A 12,439-nucleotide genomic window follows, 5' to 3' on the forward strand; every position below is an offset into this window, starting at 1 on the left:
TATAAGCAGTTCATTCTTGTATCCTTGCCCTTCTCCCCTGGACCAGAAACAAAACATACCACCATGCCCTCCTCTTCTTACATTTGAATTTTCATGTGTTCAACATTTGTCAGGGCTTCACCTTCAATGACACGGTCAGGGCCCCAAGAAATTATATTTAACACATGAAAAATGAATGCCAGACCCATTTCTCCATGCCTTGTAATCGAAAGCCACAAAATCTGTGTTTGGGATGTTCATATGTGTGCTTATTCTTGGAACAACATTTATAGACACTTTAAATGATTACCCTCCAAAGTCATAAAAGGGTTTAGTAACACACTTTAATATATAATTTCTTAAGTACTTTTTAATAAAATACAGATATATAATTATAATTATCAATGAATGTATGTCATTTAATATAACGATAAAAGGCTAGTCTTTGAAGTGACATGGTGATTAATATTTACTGTAAAACCTAAAGGAAACAGCAATTTGTACAATATTGCTAAATCAAAAAAATTAATAAAAAATTCTACTCATATTGTTGTATCGTTTTAAAATCACCAACAGCAAAAAGAAAAATGCTCTCCCCATTAATACATATGACTATTCGATCATTACTTTCCCTGTTTTCTCAAGATAGACAACTCTCTTGTTCTTGAATCGTACTAAGCACTAAGGCTGGGATGTACTCACGAGGACTTTTCCCAAATCTCTGTCAAGCTATCAATACCATAGACAAGCATCTTCTACAGATCTACCTACTGGAAGTATTTCGTGTCCCTTCATGCTAATCTTCAACGTAAAAATCAATACTGATTTGATGAACTGTTACAAAATCCATGAGGGAATTTATCAACATCCATAAACAGAGTCACATCCTGTGCAAATACTTTTCAAACAGTTATCTGCCTAAATATCTAACAGCCGTGCTGTTTTAAAGTAAAGAAGGAAATCAGGAGCTACACCCTTTCCCCACGTAAACTAGGGAGAGTTAAGGCAACTCTGTTTAGCACCGAAAGGAGATCTCACTTAGCTTGGAAAGCAAATCTGCTTTAGCTTGACAAATATATGAAAGGTAATGAGTCAGTGAACAGACAGATTATTTTAATTTCTCGACAGACATATGGTAATGCCTTTCCTATTCATCTCCTAATATGCTATCAAAGTTACTTGTTTTGAAATCTTAAACCATGTATACATTATTTTAGGGATTTTTCAAAAATTAATCCTGTTTTCATTTTTCCAGTTTTGCGGCTGCAAATGCTATTGAGGTTAAAAGTTTTATAGATTCTTTATCATAATTAGTATCTTCCTCCTTCATCCTCTAAGAGGGTCTTTATGGTAATGGGCTTTGGCCTTTGCACTACAACCCTCAAAAGACAGATTGCTGGAGATAACCCCCTGAAATTCCTTACAGCGTTATTTAATACCATAAAGGCCTAGAATCTATTTGTTCGGGAAAGACTGAGACAGAGAAACAAGGTTAAGGAGGGGAGAGGTTTCAATTTGTAGGAGTTACGAGACATAAATAAGTAGCATAAATGCCTTTTTCCTTACTTACAGACCACGGGTCAGGAATCTCAAAACAAAATGGAAAAAATATCCTCAATGAAAAACCACACTATAAAAACCTAAGGGATAGCTGACAATATTATTCCTCTTGATTTAAAAAGATAGACATTTCTCATTGGAATCAAAGAATTTGAGGTGGATTTATTTTCTTTTTGGCATTCCATTCATATCATATATTCCTTCCCCGGTAAAAACTGGAATTTAAAAATGTTTATAGAACATTCTTTAACGGTCTATTTTAACTAAGTAAAATGAGCAAAAGATCCAAAATACTGGAAATTTATTCTCTGCAGATGAATAAATACTTCTTACATAGCCAATGGAAAGTGAAAAGAAAGGATAAGCCTCTCTTCCGCCTTACTTAAGTAAATAATTATTATAGATCATGGGTTTTACAGAACCAAGATCATCTCATATCTGTGACAAACAAGAGCAAGCAAGAACACAAACGCTAATCCTTCACGATTACAAGCACCTCAGAACTAATACTTAGACCTCAACTGGCTTCTGCATTTTAGGTTCTCACACTGTGCCCAAGAATAACAGAAATCACAAGACTCTGTGTGCTGGTTACTGTTAGTTATCAACACTCGAGTATGAAACTGTGTAGAGCATTTTTCTGATAAATTAAGTTATAAGTCTTGGTCTGGTTAGTATCACTGCCAAGTTTTAAGTTTGCTGTTTGGTTTTTAAAAGAGTCTGAGAATTTTGGTTAAACGTACTACTTATGCCAATACTCTGTGCAACTAGATGAAATAGGGGGAAAAAAAGAGGGAGGATGTGGTTTTGTAAGCTGCAAAACTCCACATGCTATGTACAGTATACATATATACCATAGACAATTACAATCTCACCATGAGAAAGTCAAAACACTCAGTGAGCCTTCATTTCCTATTATATGTAAATCTTACAAGCTACTGATAGTTTCTTTTCATATTGCTTTTAGAAAAAAAGAAAAAGAAAATGCGGAAAGAAAATACATTAGACCCATCTGAGTATGGCTTAACTTCAAGGATTCATCAGACCATATGTGCAGACACTTGAGATGATGACAGAGTTAAGCTTCCTAGGGTCCTAGAGTCAAAGAAACTCTGCTGACCCCCACTGCTAAGCAGGTGCACTCCTTCCACAGGGGGCAACATCTGCCGATCGGTCATGGTCCCACTCGGTGAGGACCCCAAGAAACTTCCTTGGGAAGAAACAATTTTCTCAGGACTGGCAGCCAGTTTGGGGGATGTAGAGAAATTATATCCATACAAGGCACAGGGGCTGTGTAACCTGAACGTGTTATAGGAACCCTGATGGGTCTGGTTAGCAGCAAAGGCGTTGCTGGAGGGTGAAGGCATGATGTACTGAAGCTGGGGGGACATCCCCGAAATCTGCATGGACAGGCTGGTCTGTGGGCAGCTGAACGTGTCCCCATCTGTGCCGCCCATGGACATGTTTGCCGAGGTGCTGCTGCTCACGCCCACGTAGGAAGGAGTCCTGGGCGCGGCGAACGTCTCGCCGGTCTGGTTGGTGAGCCTGCTATAGGTCTCGGCCAACGATGTGCTGTACCGGTTGAGGGTGAGGCCAGAGCGGGCACAGGCGGAGTAGTCAGCCGGGGCCAGGCTGCATAGCTGGCTGGTGTTGGGCCCCAGGTGGAAGGCAGGAGAGGAGCAAGGGGAGCCAGACAAAAGATGAGGGTGGGTGGCAGGAACGCCACTCCCAGAGCCTTGGAGCAATGTGGAAGAACTCGTATTTCCTACAAAAGAAGTTGAAATGTAAAGAGCAGAGACTCCATGACCATGTTTTCCTTTCAATTTTGTGAATATGAGCTGGACACAGCTTGTCACAAGGAAGCCTACATTGAACGATGAAAAGGAGACACTCTTGGCTCTCAAGGAATTATAATTTAACTGAATTCAAAAGGAAATATTTTAGACACAGATCCTCTCAATATTTCCAAGGTATATGATCTCCCCAGGCAATAATTTTTTTTATTGCAGAAGATATCAGGACACTGCCACATAGAATTTTCACATTTTCTTCCTCCATTAGCTTTCCTCAAGTTTTCTGATTTTCTATAACAAATATTACAAATACTGACTTTCCTGGCAACTTTATAACTTTCATCTTACTCTATCTTGTTCCAAAAATATAGCCATCACTTCTTCTTTCCGTATTTTACTCTTTCAGCAGACCTTGCTGTGGATCAGTACGTTTTCCCGCAAGAGAACAGAAGGAACTTCAAGGAGAGAGCCAAATTAGTCAAAGACACACCCAGCCTCAAACATACCTGCAGCTTTCCCCTGAAATCCCGTGTGCATCAATGGCTACCACATGGGGCTGTTACAAGAAGGCAATAGTCTAGAACCTCAAAAATCTCATTTCCTACCAGAAAACAGGTTGGTGAATCACATGCTAACACAAGAGCAGAGGCCCACCAAATAAACAGTCCTGTGAAACGGACAGGGTGGTTGACCCTGCGTCCAATCAATAACGGTGGTGGTGGCCGTCTCCCCCTCTCCGGATTCGCTGGCAGATTGATGTTTGCAAACTTGACAGAATGTAGGGGGAGAGGAGAATTCCAACAGGCTGGACAGGTTGTAAAGCCTTCATTGCTCCAGCAACAGTGTTTTATATAGCTTCTCAAAATAATCTAAAAGCCCAATCCAGTCAATGATAATTATCTAAAACCCAGCCCGTTAATTGTCACTGGGGTGCTGGGCAGGATCAGGCATAAAAGCCTGAGTGCAGGAGCGGGCTGAGAGTCCTACCCGCGAGCAGAGGAGGAAGCGCCGTCCATTCGCACGCAGCTCCCTCGGAGGAAACACTAGCCTGAACTTGGGGAAACGCTGAGGCGAGCCCAGGGAAGTCTGCCGAGGGCGCCTGCCCTCCTCAGCATAAATCCAACGGGCGAACCCTGCCTAGAGGCCACTCTGCTGCAGGAAGTGAGGAAAGAAGTTGGCAAGGAAGGGTGAACACGGACCGGCACTGGCGACTCCCTGTGAGGTGGGCCTGGCACAATTAGTCCAGCTCTAATTTCCACAAGAGGTTTAAGGGTGAGGTAAAGGTCCTGAACTAGATACACGGCCTAAAGCATGCAAGACTTAACCTACGACCCCAAGAGCCATTTTTCTGGTCCCCATCCCCACTCCTCACAGAAAAGAGATGGATCCTGTCACAAGAGGATGTTGGTGATGAGGTCGCCATGGTGGGTGCCCATGACGACAGGTGTAATTTTCCAGTGCCCAGGCTTCCAGTCAAGAACCGGCTGTATATATGACCCAGGAGACTTTGCGTTTTACCTTGCTTGGGAATTCCAGGGATATCTTCAAAGGTGAGAGTCCGTAGTGAAGGTCTCCAGAATGCATATGACTCCACAAGGGCTTCCAAACCCATTCTAAATGGAAGGATTGGGATGGAGGTGGACAAAAGAAGCCTCGTTAGGAACGGTTGGAGCTTTCGCCAGTAATAAGCAGCTCAGAACACATCACTGGTGTTGACAGTGTCCCCCCACACTGGTAGGGTAGGAGCTTGGCACAGGCAGAAAGAAATGCTTCAGAGATGGGCTACCTTCTGTCACCAGGAGCACAGGACGACGAAAACCACCCAAGATATGCTGTTAACATTCTCAGAAAACTAAGCCGACCTCGGAGAGTAAGAAGCTGTCCCTCTGTGCTAAGGAGCTCAGTGAAGCAGTCCATCCTGGCCGGAGGTGAGTCCAAGGCTCTGGTGTGATCTGGAACCCACCCTCTCCCCCTGTAACATTACTTCTCCCTCTGACGAGGAAGGCTTTGCCACCAAAGCTTGACACCGTAAAGCCACTTTTTCTGAAGAGGCGTTTCTGCCCATCAGTTGGTGCCTTGGTAGGTCGCTTTAGAAGAGCGCTCATCCAAAGAAAACTAACTTCTCTCTGGGGGAGCACGATCTCCATCACACCCAGTGCGGCCAGGACAGGCTCTCCCTCCAGCAACAGGGAGTCCAGGGGGGTTGGAGGCAGCACTGACCTCTCAGCCCCACATGCAGAAGGAACACAAAAAGGTGATCTCACAGGCCGGTACCGTCTATGGCTCTAGTATTAGCAACAAACATTCTTTTCAGGCCCCTACATACACTTAGTGAACGGATACTTAAAGAGACAGGATAAGTTGATTGTAAACTATTTATATGACATATATATGTGTATATGTGTGTGTGTATTTGGAAACAAGGGTAACACTCTAGATACTTACATAAATGTATGCATCTCCCACTTGAAGTGATTCAGAGTCCTCCTCTCCTGTATCAGATAACTACGTCCTCTAGGTTCTGGAAATGCGCTTCACTCAACCAGCCCATTCTTAAGACCTCATCAGTTGTCCCTCAACTACCAAAACCCTAAGCAATTTGTTCATCTTAATAACACTGTGGTTTTCACGAAAACATAGAGCTCCGTTGTCGTAAATGCCTATTTTCTGAGTATCAAACAACATTCAGACTTCTCTTGTGGTTGTTAGATACAGTTTTATTTAACATAGATAATCTGTATTTAATGCATATGTTAAAGAGAGGGTCTTTAATCACTTGCGCTCAACTCGCTACCTCCTCTGGATACCCTGCATCCCCAACTCAAGGACTACGAACTAAGGCTAGAGGAATCCTCTGGCCCCAGGAGTCATACCACCTACAAAACACAGTGAAAACTCTCTACACACTCGTAGTAAGGGATATGTGCAGATAAAACCATCTCACACAACCTGCCCTACTGTTCTAAGGTGTCACACGCTGAATTTACTTCCTTAGTGTTCAGAGTGTAGACTCCATTGGTTTGTTGATGTGTGTCATGACTCCACGGAGCATCACTACCCCATCTTGGTGACGGGGGAGAGCAGTGTGCGTGTGGATGGGTGGTGCGGAGTGCACGCACAGGCTTGTGCGCATCACCCATGCTCGTAGCAGTCCACATCGGGCCCTGACCCACCTCTCAAGTCACTAGTTCACAGGGCGCCGCTGTGGGAGCACTTCCAAAAGCCATCAGCAGCCCCACACAGGTGCTAGTACAGGGCTGCCAAAGGGGAGAGCCGGGCACAGAGCAGAGCTGCACCTGCCCTCTGCCTGGGCTGCACCGAGCCTGAAGGGCAGAATCTAGGTCTGGATGTAATCAGTATTCTACAGAGAGAGGGACTATTTCACAGTAACAACACTGGATGGGGGTCAGGGGAACTGGGCTGTGGCTCCAATTCATTAAAGTTCACTGTGTGACCCTAAGTAAATGTTTTAAACCCCTGGACTTCAGTTCCCCACAAAGCGAGGGTCAGACTACAAAAGCTCTGCAGCCTTTCCCAGCTCTAAAATTGTTTGCTCCTAAGTGATATTTCCAAAACCAGACATCATATCTGTGGCTGACTATGAGCCAAATGCAAGCAAGATCTATCTACTCGATAATATTTTATGTACATTAAAGTATTGATTTGGGGGCAGTTTGGCAGCTTGGTCAGTCCCAAAACCCCACATAGCCTGCAGGTTGCATTTAATACTCAACTAATGAGTGCTGGGTACTATTTACCTGATTACTCTATATTTAGCTTGTACTAAGTTTTATGACTTTCTAGAAACAAGCTTTTTTAAATGCTAAAGCATGTCAGGATGCAGTTTTGTATAAAACTGCTTTTTTACTACCACATCGATGAGTTTTAATGATTCTGGTTTTAAATATTAAGGATACCAAAGCAGTCATGGAGTGGTCTCGAGGGGAGTTTGCTAAGAGGTAATTAAACAGCATCCACTGGATTAGACCTGTATTAACTATGGAGATGAGCATTCCTGCGTTATTTGTTTCAGCGGTGTAAACTTCCTTGTGCTTCAAATACAAACCCATACACCCAGTTCTTGGGGAGACATCATTGATCATCACAAACATAACCCAAAGCTTTAAAGACATGCTCTGAAAATGTCGTATCTACAAGTGATCTGACTTAGAGCTATTGATATTTTTCTGGAGGCTGCTGTTTCACACTGCAAGTTCCAGAAAGGATTTCAGATATTTTGCAGGAAACTGTTATAAAATATTTATTAGCTGAATCTGGACTTTTTAAAAAAGGCCTTCATTTTCTCCAGTCATGGAGACTTTTCCCATCTAGTTAAAGAAAAGATAAAAGGCACCTCCAGCAGGAGTGTAGCCAAGGCGATAATTTATACAAGATGCCTTTGAACAATTTCCACATTTTATCACCACCCTAATTTATGCTATCAAATGGCCAAGTTTATTTAGTAAAATGGTTATGTTTTTCCTGAAGTATTTAAAGCAAAGAAATTTCTGTACCTTCCTGAGTAAAAAGTTTTATAGGGTCAAACCTAAGGCCTAACTGAAGAATGAAACTATTCTCAGCACATAAATTCTCTTTCACGTAGCAAATGTCTTACAGGAGAGCTTTTAAGGGCTGAAGCTACTGATTCCTATAAAATAGGCTGTAGAACCATAAATAACCAGGAAGGGATAATTTTTAATTAAAGCAAATTGTTTTATAAAGTTTAAAAAAATCACAAGTCCATGTTTATTTCTTGTCCTGGTTAATTTGTTTATTTCATATATGGGGGAAAATAAAAACAGAATTTATACTAAGAAGTAGTAACAATAAGACAACAGACAGGGATTTTAAGGAAATATAATGAACTTTTTCTCATGGGCTTTCTTCTCTATTTATATGAAAAAATATCACTCCCTCCCCAAGCCCCTCAACCCAATGCACCCTCCAAGTCTTACATTATAACTTCAACTTTTTTTAAAGGAAAATAATACATAATTTTTTTTTAATTTTTTAAAGGAAAATAATTTTAATTTTTTTAAAGGAAAATAATACATAACATAAAGTTAGAAATCTATAAGCTGACCAAATTCCCTCTTCTCCATACATGAGTTGTTGTATTTATCAATGGAAAATGTTAAAATTAGATTTCTAAATAGAGAATGTTGATTTATAAATATTTAGCACTCCAAAATAGGCACTGAACAGCTACCTACCATAAGCAGCAAAACTAATTTTAAGGAGACAAAAAGTGAAATTATTCCTTTCACTCATAAGAAAGCTATGTATAGACTCAACATAATTTTCCTGTACTGATACTGCTTAAACATTTGGAGCAAAACAAAAAATTTAAAATCTAACAAAATTTAAAAAGTGTTAAAACATAATTCCTTATGTTCTGTATGTCCATTAAAAACTTTAAAAGTTTTAGAGTCAGGAAAGAAATCATAGCAAGCACCACGAATGCCAAACCTATATACCAGTAAAACAAAGGGAAGGAAAAAATTACTACCAAACCTAGCATTCTAACCTCATGATAACAAACAAGGAGCTTAGCTGGTTTTTTTTCACCAATCCCACCGATTTTTTTCACTTACCAAATTCAAATGCCTTTCCATTATGCTGACATTTCTAGAATTCTTCCTGAAAACTTGTCATAGGCACCTATCATCTCACTTCTATTTATAGGTTTATTCACTATTGTTATCTACCCAAAATCCACCTTTAAAAATATTTTTAAATGTATTGCTTCAAAAATGAACGGACAGTATCCAAGCAGTGTGATTCCCCCAGTATCGATAGCAGTGAGGTGTCTGCTAGGTCAGTCCTACGGGAGAGCCCGGACACGGTTCCCGGCTGTATGCTCCTCAAGCCTCAGTACTGCCTTCCTGGAGTTTCAGTGAGTTTTAATAAATGTGTTCACTGCTTAAAAAAATAATGAAATGAAAGTAATGCAAGACCTTAAATGGATAAATACTATACTGCTATAACCAAAACCACAAGATGATTCCATCAAAGTATTTGTCAAGGTAGAAAAGAAGTCGCCCCAAAGGCTCCCATTAGTCCCACACCGGTGACCTTCTCAGTTACTATTCAGCTTTTAGAAACTCCTCCGGACAGCAAAGTTAACCAAGAGCTAATGTAACATAACAAGAGCCAAGCAAAGTTGTTCTCACATTAAAAACAAACATCTAAAAAGACAGAATGATTTCAATATATCAGACAACGGGCATTACAGGAACACCTGCAAATCTTCCTACAGAATAAAGAATTTCAGAGGGACTTATCAGTCCTATTACTGGTCAGTCTTGTTGATGTACACGCACTAAACCCAATGCATCGCAGCTGCATTTTCGTCCTCGTGCTGCACGGTGTTTAAACAATGCCCCTGCATGAGAATATTCAGCAAGCACTTGACTGTATTCTGATAAAAGATCTCTGTGTGCAGCAGCCTTGCCCAAATAATCAGCTGAAAGAAACTAAACTCTGGACTACCACCTGATTGTTTTCTCTCTACAATTTTAAATCAAACTGTCCCTAAAACAAAACAATTGGAGATTTCGACTTCCTGCACACGTAGCCTATACCAACTTTTCAAGAATACCAAGTTTTCAAGAAGTATTAGAATAATTTCTGGAGTAAAAATCTCTCAAATATTTCTTTTTAAAAGCTTTAAAAACATTCCAGTCAAAGCCTTCCCCTGAAAAGGCATCTGGAGAGCGTTAGTCTATTATTACTCTCTATTACTATCAATACTCATTTAAGAAAATGTTGCACTGAACTAAACAGGAATAGAATCGTATCGATAAATTCAAAAACCCTTGGCACCCAGACAAGGGTGATCTGCTTTCTGATAAAAGTCACAGAGTGGAATTCATTATGGTTGCTCTCCCTCCTAGTACAAACACCATAAAACACGACACAGAAAAAATAAACAAGTGTGTGGCTGTCAGCTCAGCCAAGACAAATTTGGAAACTAAAGAACATCAGCTCTCTTGGCAATGGGGAGTAGTTTCATATTCCAGTTGGAAATCAGAGGCAACGGAGAGGGAATGGAACCCCATCATATTCCGAAGACAGAATCAATAGATTGTTGTGACATCACTAAGCAAATTACAAAACAACATGCAGAGAGGCTATTGACTTGGAATACTGAAGCCCCAGGGCCTGAAGGGCAGGCTCTCAACTTGAGATACTGAAGCCCCTGAGTCTGAAAGACAGGTTTTCTCAAGGTCCCTTCAGAGGTGGCATGCACTGTGCACCCTGAGAACTTGCATTTTTCAGCCAGCATCCCACATCAAAATTCACCTTAGGAACAGGCAGGCCATAGCACTACGCCAAAAATAAGTTACACCCAAAGCCCAGCGGTACCGACAAATTTTAATCCTCATCAGAAAATTATTTCAAAACAATGTCAGTAAATTTAACCATTTACCTTGCAATGGAAAAGTCACAACAACAAATCAAATATATTTATCAGAGCCAGAATGTTCTTCACCAAGTCTTACCTGTTACGCCCAGAGTCTCGGAAGCCTTTGGCAAATGGATTCCTATCTATCTTTAGGCGAGTAATCTGCAGAGTACAAAAAAATCATATTGAATATTATAAATGTCAAGTAAGGTGATTAAAAACAGAAATGGTGGAAGAACTACAAGTAATTCCAAAACTGACTGCATTCCTCTCCCCTATTTCTCAGGTATTTTATTATCTTAGCTGCAAAGCTAGAAGAAAATTTCAGAAATCACCCACACATGCATTTGCTATGAAAGAGACATTCCCCACCCCTATTCACTCTGCAAATAAAATATGTTTTGCTTTTAACATCACTGGAGAAGGAACTTCTTTTTTTGTTTGTTTGTTTCTACAAGATGTTTATTACGGCATTATTTATAATGATTAAAAAAACCAGAATAACCTAATGTCCAAAAACGGGTCTGATTAAATACGACAGGGGATAGATCTACCATGGCCATTGTCATCAGAAGTCTATTTTATTTTATTTTTTAATTTTTTTATAATAATATTTTTTATTATATTATGTTAGTCACCATACAGTATATTCCCAGTTTCCGATGTAAGGTTCGATGATTCATTAGTTGCGTATAACACCCAGTGCACCATGCAATACGTGTCCTCCTTACTACCCATCACCGGTCTATCCCATTCCCCCACCCTCCTCCCCTCTGAAGCCCTCAGTTCGTTTCTCGGAGTCCATAGTCTGAGTCTCCTGCTGATAACCTGTCCTTTGTTTGACAATCCCTCTGAACTAAAGCTCTTCCCTTTGACTCTGTGACATGGTTTAATCCTGTTCCTCTTGGTAATGGGTAACATCCAACTTCTATCTAGTCAAGTTACTTACAACACTTGAATGCCGTTAAGCTCCTACGCATCCCTCTCTTCTTCAGAATTAGGTAATACATGCTTCTTTAACTTTTCTGTCTCTGTATTTTTCTTTGTCGCCCTTTATATCCTCTTTATGGCTCTCATCTGAAAATTTTATTCTTTCCTCTGTTTTCTGTTGAGTCCTGACCTGGTCAGAGTCCTACAGTGAATGTCTAACCAGAGCTAACCACTACTGGAAGGCTCTAATGAGATTAAATCTTATTCATGTAGTAGAAATAAATGTTTTAAGTTTAGCAGAAATTTGGGGGTGGGATTTTTACAAATGGTCTAATCATCTCCATTAAAAAAATTTTTTTAGTTATACCATCTTATAATTGATACTAATAACATCTCATCTATTTCTTAATAGATCTCCACCTTGCCCAAAGGAAGTTACAGCCTATTTTCTAAGAATCACAACATGCTTTGTTTTCTGTGCTCTTTGGCTTAGTGGAATCTACAAAGTTAATGAACATACTTCCGATGGTGCCATTTTGACTAAGGACAAATGAACACTGTTGGATAACGCTAAGGAAAAGAAAACGCATCTCTGAAAAGTCATCCACAATCCCCTTATACTGTCCTGAAGGAATTCTGTATAGTTCATCACAGCTTCTTTGTTCATTTAAATAATTTAAATGTTCATTTAAAATAGTATTTCAAAAAAGAGTAGAGATGTATATAACGGTGCCTTGTCTGAATAGAGGTATGTTACTATTGCCATTAT

At 40.3% G+C, this 12,439-nt stretch overlaps 1 protein-coding gene across 1 annotated transcript in view; it reads right to left on the reverse strand.

Moving 5' to 3' along the window:
- Window positions 1–314: 314 nt before the first annotated feature.
- The window catches only part of TBX18 (T-box transcription factor 18), a 30,086-nt gene continuing 17,961 nt past the window's right edge, over window positions 315–12,439 (reverse strand). The window contains exons 6-8 of the mRNA XM_040643712.1: window positions 10,838–10,902; window positions 4,851–4,945; window positions 315–3,304 (exon numbers count right to left, since the gene is read on the reverse strand). Coding sequence (XP_040499646.1) covers window positions 2,580–3,304; window positions 4,851–4,945; window positions 10,838–10,902 — 885 coding nt within the window. The 3' untranslated portion in view covers window positions 315–2,579. The remainder of the gene's footprint in view (window positions 3,305–4,850; window positions 4,946–10,837; window positions 10,903–12,439) is intronic.

Source organism: Ursus maritimus, unplaced genomic scaffold (genome assembly GCF_017311325.1).
Source record: "Ursus maritimus isolate PB19 unplaced genomic scaffold, ASM1731132v1 scaffold_29, whole genome shotgun sequence".
NCBI lineage: Eukaryota > Metazoa > Chordata > Mammalia > Carnivora > Ursidae > Ursus > Ursus maritimus.